A 22,164-nucleotide genomic window follows, 5' to 3' on the forward strand; every position below is an offset into this window, starting at 1 on the left:
TTCCCCATTCCCGCAGGAGCTCATTTTCCCGTCCCAACAAGTTCTTTTCCTGTCCCTGTCCCATTCATGCAAGCTCTGTTCTCACCTGCACAAGCCTCGAACACTTATGATTTTTAAACAGAGTTTATAGGAATGGGGTAGGGACAGTGACAAAACTCACGGAGTCAGGATGGGGAATGAGTTCCTGTGGGGACAAATTTGTCATCCCCGTGTCATTCTCTAATCAGGACACACCAGGGTCAGGTGATTCTCATGGTGCCCAATTGACCGAGGCATCCGTGCTGTGCTGACCTTGTTCATCTACAGCTGGATCAAGGGCTCAAGCTTCTCTTCCACTCATGCAGGGTCCCATAGTCCTGCAGAATCCGGACTGCTTTGGTCTTATGGCCTGGCTCTTGAGCACACAGACTTAGTGCACAGCGGCTACTTGGCAGGAGTGATAGCTATCATCTTGCACAGCAAGAAGTCAACTGTGGCAGTGTATGCAAAGACTTAGAGGTGTTTTCAAGCTTAGTGACGTCGGAAGAACGATTGTCCCGATTGTACTCACCTTTCTTCAAGAAGGCCTGGAGAAGGGACTAGCAGGTGGCTCCCTGAGGGTTCAGATTGCCAGACTTTCTTGCCTTGGTCCTAAGCCTCTGAGGGGTACTCTGGCCGCTCATCCAGATGTGGTCCAGTTTTTGAAGGGTGCATTGCGACTTCACCCTCCATTGTGTCAGCTGTGTCTGACTTGGAATCTCAATTTGGTTCTGCTGTCGCTTGCTAGTCCACCCTATGGGCCACTGGACCAGGCTTCTTTGACAGATCTCACTGTCAAGGCGGTGGTCTTGGTGGCCATTACGTTGACTCACAGTTTCCGAGCTTCAGGCTTTGTCCTGCAGGGATCCATTTCTTCAGATTACAGACTCCAGCGTGATCCTGCATGCACTGTTCCTCCTTTCTTCCGAAGGTGGTCTCTAGTTTCCACATCAGTCAGGAGGTACACTTTCCTGCCTTTGTGCCCTTGGGTTCCAGTAAAAACATGACAGGATATTGAAATCACTGGATGTATGCAGGCTTCTGCTGCGGTACTTAAAGGTCATGAATGAGTTTTGGCTGTCGTTTGGCACAAACGATCATCTGTTTGTGCTGGTTGGCCCAGCCCACAAGAGTAGATCAGCTTCTAAAGCCTCTGTTTCTTCCACCTATACCAGAGCCAGAAAACGGCCCTTTCGGTAAAGGTTCACTCCACTTGAGGTGTTGCCTCCTTGTGGGCAGAATCTTCAGCAGTTTTTCCCTGAAGAGATTTGCAGGGCTGCCACTTGGTCATCCATACTTTTGCAAAGTTTTGCAGGATAGACTTGCCAACCAAGCAGGATTTTGCTTTTGGATCTTCAGTTTGGCAGCCGGCTCATCAGTCCCACCCTGACTTTGAGGGACTGCTGTTATGTCCCACTTGTCTAGGAATAGAGTGGGATTATACAAGAATGAAAGGGTTCTTACCTTTGCTAACCTTCTTTCTTGTAAATTCACACTCTATTCCTGGAACCTTCCCTGAGAGTTGCTGATACGCCAATTTTTGTGCCTCGATAAGTACTGGTAAGCTGGACTTCTGATTCTTTGACCAACCTTTCTAAGATTAATATCTGACTATGTTTTGCACTTTGCCCTGGGGATCTTTAGCTAAGGCACCTCACTCTGTTGGTGCAGGCTGCACCTCCTCATTAATTTTAAGGTTTCATAATATGAGCAGATTAGACTTGTTTCTCAGGGAGTTTCCCCATACCCCTCTGTTTTCTGTGTTATACAGGTGTGACTGTCTGCTTTTGAACAAATTGGAAGTCAGAGAGCAGTCCTGAGGCAAGATGGGAGGATCAAAAATATGTAAACAATGATTCCTACAAGAGATCTCGTGAGATGGGATGCATAACTCAATTATCCAGGAATAGAGTATGGATTTACAAGAAAAAAGTTGCTTAGTAGTGATATTCAGACTGCTAACCAGCTAAGTATGTAGATGAAGTTAGCACAGAAGAAAGGCTGCCCTGATTTGACTTGCGAAGTTAACTGGGCACTGGTCTAAATATCAACTGGTGTCTGATTAACTTCGGTCTCTGATACTAAATATCTGGGTAAGTGCGGCAACTCGGGACATGACCCAGCATTGAATATCCAGGGTTTACTCGGCCCATAGTTGTGAGTGGCTTACAAGCTGCTTATTGTACCTTTTTAATAGGCAATTTATACGAGTATATGAAGCTAAGTTATTGATGCAACTAAAGAGCAACTGAACAGTAGATCCAGTTAAATTCCTTCCTTTCTCCTCGCTTCTTTGGGGGGAGGAGGTCATTGGTAACTTTTGTCTTTTGGACTCCAAAGTTATACTTGTAGGTTCAGGAATGTGGACTTTTGGGGTTTTACATTTTGTTTTCCTTGATGTTTCTCATACCTGGTGAAGATGGCAGTTGATTATTTCTCTAGGTGCAAGCCTTAGTAACAGAATTAATGAATTCAGAATTAACCTTGAACTTCTGTAATATTGTCTAGGTGAGAAGGTTGCTTCTGAGAAATTTTAAAAACATCAAGTTAGTCATTTAGTAAAGTTTTCAAAGGCCTCCATCTTCTGCTGAATTACCACTTGGTCTTTAATAACTGTCGCATCTAAGTTTTTGAATTTATTTTTTAAATTTCTATAGCATTTTATTCCAAAGCGGATTACAATAAAGTTACATACATAAAATATTGAAACAGGTTAGGACAGATAAAAGCAAAAGCAGAAAGATTCAATCCTTACAATAAGTAGGTTAAATGCTCAAAGAAATGCATCAACAAATAATGGTTTCTGCAGTTTTCTGAATGAACTCCTATCACCACATTTATGAATTTGGCCAACAAGATCATTCCACAGTTTTACTCCTGCACATGAAAAGGTCATAACATTTGTTTCCACATACTTAGAAACATAGAAGATGAAACATAGAAGATGACGGCAGAAAAGGGCTACAGCCCATCAAGTCTGCCCACTCTGCTTACCCACCCCCACTTGGGATTGGTCTTTGTTTTCAACAGTGCTGAATTTTCAGAACGCAATGATCTTTATGGTCGGCAACCAAACATCAAACTATTTAAAAAATTCGGGAATTGTCTTGCTGTCCTGAATTAGCCATTCTTGATCAGAGTTTGCATACTTCTGTTCCACTGCTTCTATGCACTTGTATGAGCAGACTGATTCAGGATCAGATCAATATGAGAGGCAAAAAAATCTTCAGACCAGATAACATCTAGAGGGCCTCACCTAATTGACATTTTTTATGTATTTATTCAATACGTGCTATACTGCAATTCCTATGGTCAAAGCTGTTTACAATATAAGGTAAAAACAGGTAGGAAAGAACTCCATAAATATAAAGTGAAAAGCAAAGGCAAAAGACATTCATGTAGGGCCAAACAAAATATAGGGGAAGGTTTCCAATGGGAATCTCTCCATGTTGTCCTGCCTCCAGTACTGTTCAGATTGGCACCTGAGTTGGCTTTCACCCTCACAAAGTACTCATTCCCTCGCTAGTCTACAAGGTACCTTGTGCCTCCAAAGGAATTCCATTATTGATGCTTACTCCAGCAGACTGGTCCTGATGATCATTGATCACCAACCAATATGCTACCAGTATGTTTCCTCTATTTTTATCCCACTGTAACGTTTGATCACATCAGCTCTAGTGCATCCTTTTGGCCTTTTCATCCTCTCCTCCTTCATTTTTTTTAACCTAGAGAGGTGACTTACATTGCAGTAAATTGAGAGGCAACAGTGATAGATGATCTATCAGAGTGGCCCATGGAAAACATGAAAAAGGATCTGTAAAAGTTAGAAGAATGGTCTAGCGTCTGGCAACTAAAATTCAATGCGAAAAAGTGCAGAGTAATGCATTTGGGGGGTAGAAATCCGAGGGAACCATATATGCTAGGAGGTGAGAGGCTAATAAGCACAGATGGAGAGACGGATCTTGGGGTGATTGTGTCTAAAGATCTAAAGGCATCTAAACAGTGTGATAAGGCGGTGGCTGTTGCCAGAAGGATGCTAGGCTGTGTAGAAAGAGGAGTAACCAGCAGAAGAAGGGAGGCATTGATGCCCCTGTATAGGTCGTTGGTGAGGCCGCACTTGGAGTATTATGTTCAGTTTTGGAGGCTGTATCTGACGAAGGATATAAAAAGACTTTAAGCGGTCCAGAGGAAGGCGATGAAAATAGTAAGATGTTTGAACCAAAAGAAGTATGAGAAGAGACCTAAATATGTATTCTCTGGAGGAGAGGAGGAACATGGGAGATATGATACAGACATTTAAATATTTGAAAGGCATTAATATAGAACCAAATCTTTTCCAGAGAAGAAAAAAATGGTAAAACTAGAGGACATAATTTGAGGTTACAGAGAGGGCTCCTTTTACTAAGGTGCACTAGCGTGATTAGCGCACGCCAACCCCGCGCTAAGCAGCTCAATGCTGGCATTAGCATCTTGCGTTCATGGCATTGTAGCGCACGCTATTCTGTGCGTTAAAGCCCTAGCGCAGCTTAGTAAAAGGAGCCCCTAAGAGCAATGTTAGGAAACTCTCCTTCACGAAGAGAGGATGTTACTGGCTAGACTTTACGATAGATATCCTGCAAAGAACAGGATGGTTGGATATGCTGGAGTGAGCTTGGATGGCAACTTCAGCATTTGGAACCTAGGACAATACCAGACTTTACAGTCTACAGCCCAGAAAAATCAAAGAAAGAGACAAGTTAATCTGCCATCATTTACTATGTTACAAAAACATGATATAATTTGGATATAGGTATAACTAGGGCTAACCTCAGGGTCCCAGGCGCCCCCCCCCCCAATTCCTGGCACAGGCTCCCCCAGTGGCAGTGCATATGCTGTCTGGCATTCCCTCTGCCCCACAACTTGTGCAGTCCTTTGTGTGTCTCCCTTCCCTCCCTGGGGTTTGGCGTCTCATTCACTTCCCCTATCCCACACCCTGTTGCTGCAGTTCTCCTTTGTCAGCTCTCAAGGCAGCCTTGCCTCTTGTTGGCCATGGAAGCTTTCTCTCTGCACAGTTTCTGGAGCCAGTAAGAGGCAAGGCTTCCTTGAGAGCCGATGCAGGAGAACTGCAGTGGCAGCGTTTGGGTTAGGGAAAAGTGAATGAGACACCAGACTGCGGGGAGGAGGGAAGGGAAAGAGACACCAGACCATAAGAGGTGTGAGAGAGAAAAGGAATTGCATGACCACCCGGAGGGTGGGGGGCAGAGGAAGAATGTGTTGCCCCACTCGCCCACTCTGTCTACCCTTGGGGCCCCCTCCCCTAACTTGGAGGGCTGAGTATGCCCCTGATTATAAGTATTACCCTACTGGGTTAGACCAAGGGTCCATCTAGCCCAGTATCCTGTTTTCAACAAAGTCCACGTTATAAGTATCTGACAGAATCTCCGCAAAATTGCAAGATTCTATCTTACTTAATCATAGAGATAAGTAGTGGCTTTCCCCGGGTCAACCTTAACTGTTTGTAGACTTTTCCTCTGGGAAGTTGTCCAACCCTTTTTTTTAAACCCAGCTACATTAACTGCTTTTACCACTTGATCCAGCAATGAGTTCAGAGTAGTTTAATATGCTGAGTGAAAAAACTTTTTCTCCTATTTTTTGTAAAAATATTACCATGTAATTTCAGGCAGCATTCTACTTCTTTTGTACTTTTTGAAAGAGTAAACAGTTGGTTCATGTTTATCTATTCCCCTTAGTTGTCTTGTCTTCATGCTGAAGAGCCTTAATCTCTTTAGCTTCTTTAGAGGGTCATTCTATTCCTTTAATCAGTTTGGTCACTCTTTATTATTTAATCAGTTTTCTAAACTGTTCTCCCAAAGGAGGTCAGAACAGTTTATATGAATTTATTCAGGTACTCAAGCATTTTTCCTTGTCTGTCCTGGCAGGTTCACAATCTATCTAATGGGAGATTTCGTCTGTCGGGCACTGCATGACCAAGCTGAAACTGATAATGTTGAGGCTATGTGTTCAACCCTGAAATCTACCCTACACGAAAGCAACAAAACACTATATAAAAACAGTAAAAAAGCAAACGACTGAGAAATAATAGACCCCAGTGGTTCACTATAGAAATCTCGGACCTCGTTAAAAAGAAGAAAAAAGCATTTATTTCCTACAAGCAGTCAGGAAAAGAAGAGGCAAAAGAAGACTATCTAGCCAGGTCTAAAGCTGTCAAAACGGCAGTCAGAGAGGCCAAGCTTCGTATAGAAGAGAATCTAGCAAAGGACATTAAGAAGGGGGATAAATCCTTCTTTAGGTACATCAGTGATAGAAAAAGAAACACAGATGGGATAGTACGCCTCAGGAAAGCAGATGGGAATTATGCAGAATCGGATTCCGATAAAGCCGAACTACTAAATGAATACTTCTGCTCAGTCTTTACCTGCGAGGCACCAGGGTCCGGTCCACAGCTGCAAGCATGGCAAAGCTTGGAAGACCTGTTTTGGAATTTCGAGTTTACACCCAGCAGCGTCTACTGCGAACTATCAAGACTCAAAGTGAACAAAGCCATGGGGCCGGACAATATACACCCCAGGGTGCTTAGAGAGTTGCGTGATGTCCTGGCAGAGCCATTATCCGTGCTCTTCAATTTTTCCCTGAATACAGGAAGAGTCCCCTTGGACTGGAAAACAGCTAATGTCATCCCACTCCACAAAAAGGGCTGCAGGACAGAGGCTGCGAATTACAAGCTGGTGAGTCTCACCTCCATTGTGAGTAAACTCATGGAAACACTAATTAAGCATAAATTAGATACGATCCTGGATGAGGAGACTCTACGGGATCCCCGCCAACATGGATTTACCAAGGGAAGGTCCTGCCAATCCAATCTAATTAGCTTCTTTGACTGGATAACAAAGAAGCTGGATGTGGGGGAGTCCCTTGACGTCGTGTACTTAGACTTCAGAAAAGCTTTTGATAGCGTCCCACACCGCAGGTTATTGAGCAAGATAAAATCTATGAGTCTGGGAGAAACATTGACTGCATGGATCAATGATTGGCTAAGCGGTAGACTACAGAGAGTGGTGGTAAACGGTACCCCTTCCAAAACGTCGGAGGTGACCAGTGGAGTGCCACAGGGTTCGGTCTTGGGCCCGATCCTTATCAACATATTCGTAAGAGATCTGATTCAGGGGCTTCAAGGTAAAATCACATTATTTGCTGATGACGCCAAACTATGCAACATAGTAAGTAAGAGCACTTTGCCTGACAGTATGACGCAGGATCTACTTCTATTGGAACAGTGGTCCACTTGGCAGCTAAGCTTCAATGCTAAGAAATGTAAAGTCATGCACTTTGGCAGCAGAAATACGTGCAGAACTTACACACTAAATGGTGAAACCTTAGCCAGGACTAAGGCAGAATGTGATTTGGAGGTGATCATTAGCGAAGACATGAAAACTGCCAATCAAGTGGAGAAGGCTTCATCGAAGGCAAGACAAATGATGGGTTGTATCCGTAGAAGTTTTGTCAGCCGAAAGCCCGAAGTCATAATGCCGTTGTACAGATCCATGGTGAGACCTCATCTGGAATATTGTGTACAATTCTGGAGACCACATTACCAAAAAGATGTGCTGAGAGTTGAGTCGGTACAACGAATGGCCATCAGGATGGTCTCGGGACTCAAAGATCTCCTGTATGAGGAAAGGCTGAATAAATTGCAGCTATACTCGCTCGAGGAACGTAGAGAGAGAGGAGACATGATAGAGACATTTAAATATATCACGGGCCATATTGAGGTGGAAGATGATATCTTCTTTCTTAAAGGGCCCTCGGCCACAAGAGGGCATCCGCTGAAAATCAAGGGTGGGAAATTTCATGGCGACACCAGGAAGTATTTCTTCACCGAAAGGGTGGTTGATGATTGGAATGAACTTCACTTCAGGTGATTGAGGCCAGCAGTGTGCCGGATTTTAAAAGGAAATGGGATACACATGTGGGTTCTCTAAGGAGGTAAAATCAAGGGGGGTAGGTCAATAGAGTGGGCAGACTTGTTGGGCTATGGCCCTTTTCTGCCGCCATCTTCTATGATTCTATAAAGTCAGCGATCCTCACATGATTCTCGCTAGACCGGTTTTGACTGGTTTAGCGACGATCGGATTTACCGACCCAATGCAGAAAACGGCTCACTGTGTGGTTTTCTGCAGGATCACTTATTCTCCAATCCGGCCATGCAAATAAGGTCATTAATATTGAAATGCCACGTAAATTAGCAGAGCGATTGATGTTCTAACATGGCTTCCCAATGCAAAAAAAAGTGATCACTTTTAGTGATTTGAAAAAAGTGACTGATCAAAACCAGTTGCTACCTGTCTCACCGATACAAAAATATTTATAACATGGCAAACTTTTTTTTTTTTTTTTAATGTGCACAGATGCTGTGTGTTACACGTGCACAATATCTGCCCCATTAAAAGAAAAAGCCCCATCCTGCTGATGATGGCCTTCCCCGACATCTCCCTGATGAACCGGCACTAGTTGACCAACACCCCCCCCCCAAACACACACACATGCTATCGAAAATCAGCAGGAGGGATGCCTAGTACCTTTGTCTGAAGAGAGCAGGAGGGAGGCTTGGCTCTCCAGCTCCGAGGCCTGCCGATTCAAAATGGCAGACCTTCCTCTTCTTGGTGCATCATGTGATGCATTGGGAGGGGTCCAAGACCCTGATTGGCTCAGATGCCTAAGGCCCCTCCCAAGGATATAGAGAAAGGGTCCTTAGGTGTCTGAGCCAATCAAGGTCTTAGCCCCCCCCCAATCATGATGCACTGAGAAGGGGAAGGCCTGCCCTTTGGATTGGTGGGCCTCAGAGCTGGAGGGACGAAGCCTACCTCCTGCTCTCTTCAGACAAAGATACTCGGGGTGGAGTTTGGAAGGGAGGTGGGGGAGATTTGGGGGATCATCCGGTGGCAGGAAGGAGTGGGCATCCCTCCTGCCTTTTTATTTTTTGAGGGGGGATAGGGGATGGTTTGGGGGGAGCCTGTGCAGGGGGACATCTGGTGGTAGGGGGGTGGTGGTGCCTATTTTTTTCTTGTGCGGGGGGAGGGGGGTCAGCATCCCTCCTGCCGATTATCGCTGGTGCGGGGCAGGGTCAGTTTCCAATGCCAGTTCGTTGAGGTGATGTCAAGGAGGGCCATTATCAGATGGGAGGGGTTTTTTTTTGTGTTTTTTTTTAATGGGGCAGATAGTGTAAGTGTGTAACACACACGCACAGCATCTGTGCCCATTGAAAAATAAGGTTTCCTGCCCTGAGTGGCAGCAGATTTGAACCCACAACCTCAGGGTGCTGAGGCTTTAGCTTTTAACCACTGCACCACACTCTTCTCCCCCCCTCCCCCACTAACCTCAATAACTTCTTTACCTTTTCTAGTTCCACTATTTTTTTGAGATGCCGCAACCAGAATTGCACACAGTATTATTCAAGGTACTGTTTTACCATGGAACAATAGAGGCATTGTGATATTCTTTGTTTTATCCTCTATTCCTTTACAATGTCTCTTGCCTTTTCCAGAGTTCACATTTAAAATCAAGGAATAAATATTCCCTTTAACACAAAGTAAGGGCTCCTTTTACTAAGCTGCGTTAGGTCTTTAACACGCGGAATAGCGCGCGCTAGACACTAACGCCAGCATTGAGCTGGCGTTAGTTCTAGCCACGTAGCGCGGGGTTAGCACGCGCTAATCTGCTGCGTGCGCTAAAAACGCTAGCGCACCTTAGTAAAAGGAGCCCTAAGTCTGAATTAGGGGGAGGAGAGGAAATGCAACAGGGTCAAGCATCCGTTGCTTTAAACTTACACAATCGACATACAGAATATTTATTTTTTTTAATATCCTGTGTTTTGCTGTTGCTGATTTTATAAAGCTGTTAAATACGCTTTTAAAGGAAATTTGATAAAGTATAAGTACCTGAAGTAAGCTGAATGCATTGATGTCTATTTGATTAGAAGCAGCTCTCCAAAATACCTTTCCTTGCTTTTTAATCATTGAGCCTGTGCTCCATGCAGATGAACAGAGACCTACCTAGCAATTAAAAAACATGAAAATATATAGCATCTTTTTTGTATGTGCATCTTCTTGAAGTTTGTGTGGCCTAAATACACAAGTGTGAACTATACCCTCTTAATCTTAGACAACCTGTTTAACCACAAATTATCAACAACTTTGAAACAAGAACAGTTGTTTCTGTTCTTTAAATCAATAAAATTTATTGGGAAATAGATTGAAGTAATTTTGTGGATTAGTAATTATAAATAACTTATTGCTTCTGTAAGTGCACTAATAAACCGCACAGGGAAAATTTGTCATGCTAGTAACTATGCTAGTAACTGTGCCAGCAATTTGTATTCTACAATTTTTTCTACCAACTTTGGTACCTTGATAAGCTCAGAGAGTTTAAGATATTACCGCAGCTGCTTTAAAATGTGGGGTATAGTTTAACCTAGCTGATTGATAATGGAACATGTTTAATGTGCATGAAATATTAATCCTTCAGGAAAGTTTGACTTTAAAAAGGACTAGGAGGCTAAACCATAATCCATGTAACCAATATTTCTAAAATAATTGCATTCATTTTTCCTTTTCTCAGCAACGATGCAGAGATGGAAATGGATCATTACTCCAATGGCGTTGCTGAGACCTCATCCAATGGCTTTCTAAATGGTAGCGCTAAGCATGATGATGAAATGGAAGATTGTGATGCAGAAATGGGTCTGTGATATTAAAATTCTTACTATAAAAAGAGGTTGCAACAAGTTTCATTTCACCTAAATATTGAATTGCACTGAAAGTTTAAGTGGATGCAGAAAACAGGAGTAGCTTAAAGCAACAGTACCTCTGCTTGCTTGAAAATCTTGACACTTTGCCATTGGACTGGCTGCTGCCTTATGAAAAAAAATGATCGTTCCAACCAAAACTTCCATCTTTCTCCAAAACTTGGTAGTATGACGTTTAGGATAGGATACATATATCATATGGAAATATAGGACAAGATGTATATGTTGTAAGATGTTTGAATATGCCATGAATATGTATGTTTTCTACTTTAAGCCATTTAGGTTCTAAGCGGTGAAGAAAATTTTAAGATAAATAAAATAGTATTCTTGAGGATCCCTATTAAGGGGGTAATGTTATAAAGTCTTTCACACGTATGTGTCCTGGTCTAAAATTCCAGCTGATGGAAATGTACAAGCATTCATGAGAAAATTCTTTGCCAGCAGTGTATCCAGGGATAAGGTCTGAGTGAAACGCAGGCAGAGTCTAGAAACACACATAGATTATATAAAATCCTTAATTTATGCTTGTACTTGTGAATTTTACCCACAAAGATCTGTACCTATTCTTGAGCGGGTGTAAATGTCCATGCTTGTATTTGATTTCTGTAACTTAGCTAGTATTTTTGGAAAGACATAAAGGTGCCTATATGTGTCTATGAAAGTGTCTAAGGCACCTACTTGTTCACTTAAATCAGGAGCCATGTAATAAGTTTGATAATTTAAAAGAAAGGTAACACATAGCTAGGATTTTGCATGTGTAAACTGTAATATTGTGAAGTTTTAGTCTGTTTTATTTTCTCAGTGACTCTGCTTTTTACTTCTGGGATAAAATAGTTTTTTTTAGTAGTCTTCTAAGCTTTTATCCTGGGCTGTCATTTATTAAATTATGTAATGTTTGTCAACCTTTGGTCCTTTCCTTAGGTAATGTGGAAACTAGCATCACAAGATATTTACAGCATATTCTCTAGTACATACAATATATGAGCTGTAATGGTGTATGCTGTAGCAAAGACATTCTGTACCATAGCTGTTGCTTCCCATTGGTCGGGTATCTACAGAAGGGTGTCGCTCAAACTCTGAACTCCTCCCCTTCTGCAGTGGAGAATAGCGCTCTCTTCAGTTTTACCTTTTGAATGCAAACTCAGAAGGTGTGTTCTACTCTGCTTTTTTTTTCTTATTTTGGGGTATTTTTGTAATTGGTTCTCTTTTTTTTTTTTTTTTCTCTCCGTGGCTTTGGTGTTCAGAGGTCTCCTTCTCGGGCTTACTCCATGTATGTAGACTGCTGCTCCCAGGCTAATCTCTTGGAGTACCTAAAGAACAACCTTCTGTGTGTCCCTTCAGGAGCTTGGGGTCAATTCCCCTGGGAGCTTGTTCACCTGCTTATTTATCAGAGGCTTGAGTGCAGGCTGTGGAGGCCCTTGTATAATGACCCTCTGGGTATCAGGGATCCAGTAGTGATGTTTCTCCCCCCCCCAACGTGTCGCATGGATTTTTGGGGGTGGGAGTCCATAGTCTGGTCCACCCAACCAGCAGTCAGAAGATCTCCAGTGGTGGGCTTGTTACTATCATTTTCTGAAGCAGAAATTTTTTCCCTTCAGGCAGGCTGCTACAAGCTGACAGGCACCAAAAGTCATAGTGAGAATTCCCATTATTCTCTGTGGGAAAAATTGGGGGGGAGGGGGAGGGGGGTTAGTCAGGTTCCCCAAACTCCAAAACTCCTTTTTTTGACATTTTTAATTTTTAATTTCAGCTTCCATGGGCTGTTTTTGGAAATGAGGCTTATCCTGGACTTGAAGTCAGTAAACGTACTAAAAGTCCTCCACTTTTGCAAGGAGACAATCCGCTCAGTGATAGTGGTGGTGGCTCCGGGGGAATTCCTAGCCTCTCTGGATTTAATGGAGGTGTATCTTCATATTCCCATCTTTCCGGATCACAGAAAATTCTAAGATTCCACATCCTCCAGCAACACTACTAGTCTGTGGTACTCCCTTTTGGTTTGGCCATGGCTCCACATATCTTTATCAAGGTGATGGTAGCTGTAGCAGCTCACCTACACAGGATGGTCATCCAAGTGCATCCTTACCTAGACAATTGGCTGATCAGGGCCCCCTCGTAACGGGAAGGTGAGACAGCAGGTGGTGAATCTTCTCCAGAGAAATGGCTGGATAGTCAACTTGCGAAAAATTCAGCTACAGCTAACTCAGTGCTTGGAATATCTGGGAGTCTGCTTCAGCACAATGCAGAGCCTTGTCTTTCTTCCTGAGCAATGCAAACAGAAGCTTAGGAAGCAGATCTTAGAGATCCTTGCCTTACAGAGCCCAACGGCCTACCATTACTTCAGATGCTGGGCTCGATGATGGTTTCCCTGGAAGTTGTTCCCTGGGCATATATATAGCCACTTCAGGACTCTCTTCTCTCCAGGTGGTCACCGCAATGCCACTCTCTACAGACGCAGCTCCCCTGCGTCTTCAGGGGCAAAACACAGCTTACATTGGTGGCTCCAGGAGAATGCCTTATCGAGGGACATGCCTCTCAGGATCAACTCATGGATGATCTTCATGACTGATGCCAGCCTGAGTATTTGGGGGGTTCACTGCTATGGTTATTCACTCCAGGACAAGTGGACTCCATCGGAAAACAAGTGCTCCATAAATCATTTGAAACTGAGAGCCATTCTCTTGGCATTGAAGGAATTGCAATCTTTCGTGACACGAATAGTAGTTGGGGTGTTTTCAGATAATGTCACAGCGGTAGCATATGTGAACAAACAAGGAGGCACGAGAAGTACTCCCTTAGCCTGGAGACACAGATGTTCCAGTGGATGGAAGTTCACTTACAAGCCCTCTCAGATGCCCACGTGGCAGGAGTAGAGAGCATCCAGGCTGATTTTCTCAACAGGCAGACTTTGGATCAAGGGGAGTGGTCTCTGTGCCAGAGGGTATTCGCCTTCATTGTGCAGTGCTGGGGAAGACCAGAAATGGATCTTATGGCCACAGACAAGAACACAAAGGCAGATTGCTTCTACAGTTGAAGAGCCAAACTGAGAAGCGCAGGGCTGAACACCCTCATTCAACCATGGTCTACTGAGCTTCTGCTCTGTGTTTCCACTGTGGGCCATGATGGGCTGGATCATCCACAGAATAGCGACCTGGTAGCTCCAGTCTAGTCCCATTGGCCTTGCTTATGCGGTACACCTCCAAAAAGGTGAATCTCTCAGGTTGCTGGTTCATCCCGGTGTCCTTGGGGTTCAGTTTCTATGGAAAATCCAGAGCACTTTGTTCTTATGGTATGGCTCTTGAGCTCACAGCCCTAACTTGTAAGGGTTACTCAGAGGTTATCATTACGACTTTTCTTAGAGCAAAGAATTCTGTGATGTTTGCGGCTTATGTGAAGACCTGGAAGACTATCCAGTTATGGTTCACTAAGGAGCAGGTAAAGTCTGAGATGGCTCCTATCCCAGTGATTCTAGCATTCCTACAAACCGGACTTGAAAAGTGCCTAGCAATTCCATCTCTCAAGTTATAAGTAGCCAGCCTCTCATGCTTTAGGGCTCAGAGGCATGCATTTGCTGGCCTCTCATCCAGACGTCACTTGGTTCTTGATAGGGGCTGCTCAGATTGCATGCTCCAATGCATAAGCCATTCCCATCTTGGTACCTTAATGTTGTTCTGAAGGGCCTATCTCGGGCTCCGTATGAGTCCCTGCCGGATGCATCCCTTCTTGGATCTTATGTTAAGACCATGTTTTTGGTTGCCATAGTCTCGGCGAGGTAGATCTCAGAGTTACAGGTTTATGGAGTCTGGTGTTTCTCTGTGGAGGGTACCTTCCTGTCTATTAAAGGTGTTTTCTGCCTTCCATGTCAATCAGGAAATTTGTTTACCCACTTTTACCCTACGAGTTCAGTCAAACAGGACAGAATTTTGCAGAGGCTGGATATGTGTAAAGGAGTCCTTCACTACCAGGAGAGGACTAAGATTCCTGGCTATCCAACAACCTTTTTGTGCTGACCAGCCAATAAAGACAAGGCAAACTAGCTTCCAAGGCTTCGTTTGCCAGATAGATTTGCATGGAAATTTCATCTTCCTACATTGCCTGCAGTAAACAGCCCCTTATCTCAATCATAGCACATTCAACTAGAAATATGGCTGCTTCCTGGGTGGAGTTCCATGTTTTGCCTGATGAAATTTGTAGAGCAGCTACTTGGTCTACTCTCCACACTTTTACTAGGTTCTACAAAGTGGATGTGGAGGTTCGAGAGGATACTGCCTTTGTGTCCTCGGTACTGCAGGCAGGCTCATCTGTCTAGCACTGCTTTTGTAGACATCAGCTATGGTACAGAATCCTATGTCTTAACAGAAAGAAGATTAGTAAGGTAAGAACCTAATCTTTCAATACTCCTTGCCCCTCTCCCCATCCCCAAATATCTGAAAGCAGGACCAATGCCCACTTGTTTCTCCCTTCAGTACCACTATCTTCAAAATGGTGGAACTCTGCCCATGCAGCATATCCTGGGATGAACTGGGTGGGGCCAGCCTACCATGCATCACACTACCATTTTGAAGATGATTATGCTGAAGGCAGGAGTGGGTGTGTGGGCATCATTCTTGCCTTCAAGTATGAGGGTCCAGAGGGCTTGGGAAAGGGATTAAGGGATACCACTAGATACCAAGGAGGTTTCTTTTACAGTCAGGGTTGGGAGGGTTAGGGTGGAGAGAGGAAGAGGGCCCACTAGACCACCAGGAATTTGTTTTGATGTTGGGGGTGGGGGGACCCCAAAATCCCCCAGAGTATTTTATGTTTGTCTGCTGGAGAATGGGAAGTGCTTGTGGAAAGGTAGAGAGAGAGAGACTGATAGAGATAGGGGCCCTGCAGAAAGTTGGATCAGGGTGCTAGTAGTTTTGGTTGGGGATTTTGTTTTGTTTTTTTCCCAGTATCTCTCTTCCTATTAGTGCCTGAGCCAAAGTGACATTTACAATGAGCTATGGATTATTGCTGTGATTTTAATGTGGCAGTAATTTGCCTTCTCATTATGCTATGGTGGGGTGTGTTTTAGCAGTAATTTTGCAGTTTTCTGCTTGGATCTCCTTGTGACTTTAGGCATGTTGTTTTTACCTTCCATTACCTTAGCTACATGAATGCAATTCACATTCGGCTTGGATTTAGAAAAGGCAAGTGATTAAATCTAAAATAATACAGTTTTGTGGCTGCTGAGAATTTAATAGCCAGTTCAAAGAAGGACAGGAAATAGGGGCAGAGCAGAAAAGGAGAGGAATGGTATAATAAAGACAGCTTAGTGCATTCTTTCAGAAATCTTCATGAAAAACTAATGGATTTAATAATCGCTTGTTTTAATCCCACAACATTAAGTGCAAGTAATGTCTTGTGTTTGAATGAAAAATAAAAAGGAATCTTTCCCCTTACCCCTTTTGGAGGAGCAGCTTAGTGGTTAGAGCACTGGGCTGAAAACCAGGGAAGCCCCATCCAAATCCCACTTCTGCTCCACTGCCTCATGTACAAACTTAGGGCTCCTTTTACGAAGGTGTGCTAAGCATTTTAGCGCACGCACTGGATTAGCGCGCACTAGCTGAAAATCTACTGCAGCTAGCGCGCGAGGCAATTTAGCGCGTGCTATTCTGCGCGTTTAGGCCCTAGCACGGCTTTATAAAAGGAGCCCTTAGGGGCTGATGCGGAAAAGTATTCTAGGCTCTGCACCAGTTAGCTCAGCTTTAACACACAATTTTGTAGACACATAACAAAAATGGGTTATGCACAAACCCTAGTGCACAGCACATTTAAATACATGGTAATATATTTTGTCTATCTGTAGAGAAGTGCACAGAAGACCAAAAGGCTCAGCACAGTGCTGGGGCTTTTAACGCCAGGTTTGAGGAGAAAAAAGGTTAGCTCAACTTCTGCAGTAGCATTAGTGAGAATTTCATGCCAGTTTCTTCTCTTTACTATGAGCATAATGATGTACAGCTTTTGTAGAGCATGTGTGAGGTGTGCAGATATTTATTTTATTTTAAAAAATTTATACCCCGCATATCCTGCAATTCTAGGCAGGTAACAATGCAACATACATAATAAAATAACACACAATAATAAAAAAAACAAAAAACAGGCAATTGACATTAAAAAACACTATTACTAAACCTTGGGTTTATATACCGCACCATCTCCACGAATGCGGAGCTCGGCACGGTTTACAGGAAGAAGGATGAGAGAGGAACTACAGTGGAGAGATTAAAGAGTTAGGTGTAAAGGGGGAAGGTGAGAGGCCTAAGAGGGGGGAATAGTTACAGTTTTGAGAATAGCCAGGTTTTTAGGTGTTTGCGGAAGAGTTGGAGGGAGCTTGAGGTTCGGAGTGGGGAGGTGAGGTTATTCCAGATCTCAGTGATTCTAAAGGGGAGGGATGACCCAAGTTTGCCTGCATGGGAAATACCTTTTATGGAAGGGAAGGATAGTTTAAAAATTTGGGAGGATCTGGAGGAAGTAGGGGTTGGGGAGTTCCAGGATAGAGGGATAACGGCAGGAAGGATGCCATGTAGGATCTTGTAGGCCAGACACACACATTTGAAGTGGATCCTGGGGATTACTGGGAGCCAATGGAGCTTAGACAGGAGTGGTGAGACGGGATCAAATTTGCTTTTCGCGAAAACAAGCTTAGCTGCGGCGTTCTGAATCCGCTGAAGTCTGTGGAGGCTTTTCTTGGTTAGGCTAAGGTAGATAGAATTGCAATAATCCAATCTGGAGAGGATGATGGATTGTACTAGGACTGCGAAGTGTTTTTGGTGAAAATAGGGTCTGACTTTCCTTAGCATGTGAAGGCTGAAGAAGCATTTCTTCACCAGGGATTGGAGATGTTCGTTGAAGGATAGAGAAGAGTCTAAGGTGACACCCAGAACTTTGCTTGAGAACTCGAGCTGTAATAGGGGGCCGGAGGACAATGGGATGGAGGAAGGTAGATGGTCTAATTTTGGGCCCAAGCCAAAGGAGTTTTGTTTTGGACTCGTTTAGTTTCATATGCATTGTGAATGCCCAGGATTGGAGGTTCTTTATGCATGAGGATATGTTCGTGGAGAGGTTAGTGAGGTTCGAGTCGGTCTCAAGGAGGACGAGGATGTCATCAGCGTAAGTGTAAAGAGTTTCAAGGGGGGATAGTTGGAGTAGTTTCAGGGAGGACATGTAAATGTTAAAGAGGATTGGAGAGAGGGGTGAGCCTTGTGGGACACCACAAGTCGGGGTCCAGGGGGAGGATGAGGTGCCGCTCATGTTAACCATGTAAGAGCGGGAGCGCAAGAATTTGGAGAACCAATCAAGAACTATGGAGCTAATGCCTATCTCAGAGAGTTGGAAAATTAGAATGTCGTGGTGGACAACGTCAAAAGCTGCGGAGAGATCGAATTGTAGAAGGACAGCAAACTTGTTACGAGAATGCAGTTGCTGAACCTTAGAGATTAGAGAGGCCAATAGGGATTCAGTGCAGAAGTTGGGTCTGAAGCCATATTGGTAAGGTAAGAGGATGGAGAATCTTTCTAAGTAGGAAGAGAGCTGGGTAGATATGATAGACTCAAGCAGTTTGGTGAGGAGAGGGATATTTGCTATTGGACGGTAGTTGGATGGTATGGAGGGGTCTAGGTCAGCTTTTTTAGTAAAGGGGTCAATGCAATGTGTCCCATTTCAGTGGAGAATAGGCCTGATAATAGGGCAGAATTTATGAGTTTGGTAAGAGATGTGATGGCCTGTGCAGGGATTTTCTCAAATAGGTAGGAGGGAAATGGGTCCAGGATGCAGTTGCATGATTTTAACTTGAGGCAGAGTTTAAGGGTCTGAAAATCAGATATGAGCTCGAAGACAGTCCAGGATCAATCAAAACAACTACAGGCATTAGAATTAACTCAGTCAAAAGACATATAAAGCATAAAATTGAAACCACAGATTACGACAATAACACTAAATTGCTTAATAGATTTACTTTTACCACTAAGAGAGGGAAAGGAGAGTTTTAATTTCTGAGAGCTTCTGGCCAAGTGAGATCTACACACATTCCAGTCCAAAAGGACAAGAGTAAGAAAGAAGCCAAATACAATCTTAAATGCAATAAAAGTAAATCTATTAAGCAATTTAGTCATTCTTTCTCCTTCAAATTGCCAGAGCTCTGGAATAACTTGCCGCTTTCATTAAGAAGCTTATTCCTCCTTCTTATCAATCACTAAGGCTTTGAAGACAATTCTGTTTGCCAAGCACTTTGGAAATTAACTACTTCTACTTCTCCTGCTTTAGTTTTTTTCTTGTCTAGTTCTTTTGTATTTTTCCTTTTAATGTTAACTGAGTTGAGCTCCAAATTGGCTGATGGGGGCCAGTTTATAAAACTAAGTTTTAATTTAGTTTTTAACATCTTCCTAAACTGCAGTATCCCTGATAAACTTCTCATCTCCATGGGTAACTCATTCAGTACAATACCCATTGTATCGTCAACATAGCCCTCCATTGCCCAGAGTCTCATCACACTCAATGATGGCACATTTAGACACAGCTTGTCCATGGATCGTAACAGAGATCAAAGTATTAACTGCCCTTCATCCTTCAAAAGCTTGAAGATCAAACACAAGACCTTAAATTTGACACGTCCACTGATAGGCAGGCAGTCAGTGCAAATCATATGGAATGGGTGTAACATGATCAAACCTCAAGGCTCTCACGATTATACGTGCGGCAGCATTCTGCGCAACTTTTAGCACCTGAACGACATATTTTGGCAGCCCAAGGTACAAAGCATTACAATAATCGAATACAGGAGACAATATCCCCCAGAGCATAGTGCTTGACTGTGGGAAGACAAAAAATTGTATTTGCATCCTAGTTGTAATCGTACATATTTGCGTATTTCACAAAAAAAATATTGGTATTGCAAAAATTTTCTACATAGACTAGTATTCCAGGACATACTCAGATATGTGAATGGAACCTGGGTTCCAATATTGAGTACAAGACACAGCTTCTACTAGTGCAGACCCAAGTGCACTGTATCCAGTGTGTTCTTCCCTTTAGCAGGGCTGATTTGCATTGAGGAGCATAACTTTGAGGATACTCTTACGTTAGGAAGCCATGTGCTAAGTGTTAGTGAAAAGCTGTCATGCAAAGTTGCAGCATCAACCCCTTAGATTGTAAGCTCTCCAGGAATAAAAACATGCCATGCTGGGACAGACTGAAGGTCCATCAAGCCCAGTGTCCTGTTTCCAACAGTGGCCAACCCAGATCCAAAGTACCTACTGTAGCAGGGTCAAGTCCTTTCAAAATGGCAAGGCCCGAATCCCCACCCCATGCATACTGATCAGTTCTCCACAAGGTGCCAATGGGGTTATGCAGGATTGATTTTAGACAGTGCCTCTGAGCCTTTTCACTTTCCAGAACAGAAAAAAGGTTTGTTTTCTTTCACGTTATCTCCACACTAAACTAAACTAAACCTTAAGTTTATATACGGCATCATCTCCACGGATGTTGTGGAGCTCGGCACGGTTTACAAGAACTTAAAATATAGGAAGAGAAGGAAAAAAAAAAGGTTTACATGAACTTATATATAGAAGAGAAGAGTAATGGGGGGATAGAATTACATTTTAGTGAAAAGGCACAAAAATCGCCTCTTCAGCAGTCATAGCCATTTCCATTAAGCAGTCCATGGCAGGCCCTTAATATCCCCAAAAATTTAGTGTTTCATTTTTCTCCACACAAAAAACAGAAAAAAACTACACCAAACAATTCTGTTCTATAGGCTGCTTTGTCACAGTCGAGGCAGCCCTCCTCAACAGGGACCTGAGCTCCTTTTCTTTGCCAGCAGGCAACACTTGGCAGCACTTCTGCTTTCATACCTCCTCTTAACGTTTTTGTAGCTATAGTGGAGCAGGGATCACATCTCTGCACAATTATTTACCCTGACCACTAAATAAGCTTCACAATGCTGCCCTGACTTTCCTATAGCTAGGGCCAGTATGTGGGGAAACTCTAGCCCCCCTTACACAGAACATCCTGTACCCACTCAAAGTTCCCAGATGGACAGGGACAAGCTTTGGGCTCTTAACACAGCTTTCCTTTTAAACACGGTTCCCAACTGCACCAAAGCCTTACCTACTCCTATCCCCAAACATTCAAAATCTCCATTTCCATTTCTTAATCAACAGGATCATTTTATTTAACCACCAAACAGTTGGGTTTCTTGGCTAATCATTTTAATCAAACATGCATTCATCACTCGTGCCTTGCTCTGGATCAAATCTGCACTCCATGGCAAAATCTTTGTCATTTAAATCATAGCCCTGTTCAGATACCTCCATATAAGCACTTTAACCCTTTGTTTGTCAGCCTGCACTTCAGTAGGATTAAAGTGATTCTTTCCCTCTGTAGATTTGTATAAGAAATAATAGGGGACTAAAGTTGTGTCTTGTACTGCTGCTGCACTATTGCCAAGTCCCTGCCTTTCTGAGGTGCCTGCAGTCTGCTTGTCAGACTTTAAAGTCCTTTTTCTTTCCCTAAGAATGGGCATTGATTTAGCACAGGTAGGGCTAGTAACAGGGTTTATGGACGTGACAGGGTCTTGCCTGTCACACTAGTCTTTCTGAATGTAACTCACCTTGAGCTACAACTGAAAAATGGAATATGCTAATTGTAAAATCCCTTTCCTTCTTTTTTTCCCTGCTTTATGAGAACCCTAAGGTGGTGTGATAAGATTGGTAGCTCCATATCCTTTGCTGCATTTCAGATTTTGATAGACATTACATTTTGTAACCTGTCGCCTTCATTCCTGCAGAAGTGGATTCAGGACAACTGAGGCGTCAGCTGTGTGGAGGTAGCCAGGCGGCCATGGAGAGAATGATCCATTTTGGCAGAGAGCTGCAGGCTATGAGTGAGCAACTACGAAGAGAATGTGGGAAAAACACATCTAACAAAAAAATGCTGAAGGTATGTTACCACTGCACTTAAACTTTGTAGAACATATGAGCACTAGATAAGTTGTACTATATGCATCGCACTCTGGAGGAGGGGGTAACTCTTGGACCTTGGATCAAGCAATATCCACCAAAACCCTTCAGGAGCAGAGCTGGAATGGTTTGGCCCCCTTTCTGGTTTCAAAGTAAATATGACTAAATCAGAGATCTTAAATCTTATTCTGAAGGATAGTGCTGTCCATAGACTGCACTCTGCCTTCCCTTTTACTTGGGCATCTAGTTTTATCACTTACCTGGGTGTTAATCTAGTAGCGGATTATAAGCAATTATATAAATGTAATTATCCAGAGGTCTACGTGTCTTATTTCTTGATTGGAGCGTTGGGAGGGATTGCATCTTAGT

General features: G+C 43.3%; 1 protein-coding gene across 2 annotated transcripts in view; it reads left to right on the plus strand.

Annotated features, from left to right (window-relative positions):
* RANBP9 (RAN binding protein 9) overlaps positions 1-22,164 on the plus strand; it is a 153,569-nt gene that overhangs the window by 121,472 nt on the left and 9,933 nt on the right. For both annotated transcript variants that reach the window (XM_033934627.1, XM_033934628.1), the window contains exons 11-12: positions 10,633-10,754; positions 21,624-21,775. In XM_033934627.1, the coding sequence (XP_033790518.1) occupies positions 10,633-10,754; positions 21,624-21,775 (274 nt within the window). The remainder of the gene's footprint in view (positions 1-10,632; positions 10,755-21,623; positions 21,776-22,164) is intronic.

The sequence above is a fragment of the Geotrypetes seraphini genome, chromosome 2 (genome assembly GCF_902459505.1).
Source record: "Geotrypetes seraphini chromosome 2, aGeoSer1.1, whole genome shotgun sequence".
NCBI lineage: Eukaryota > Metazoa > Chordata > Amphibia > Gymnophiona > Dermophiidae > Geotrypetes > Geotrypetes seraphini.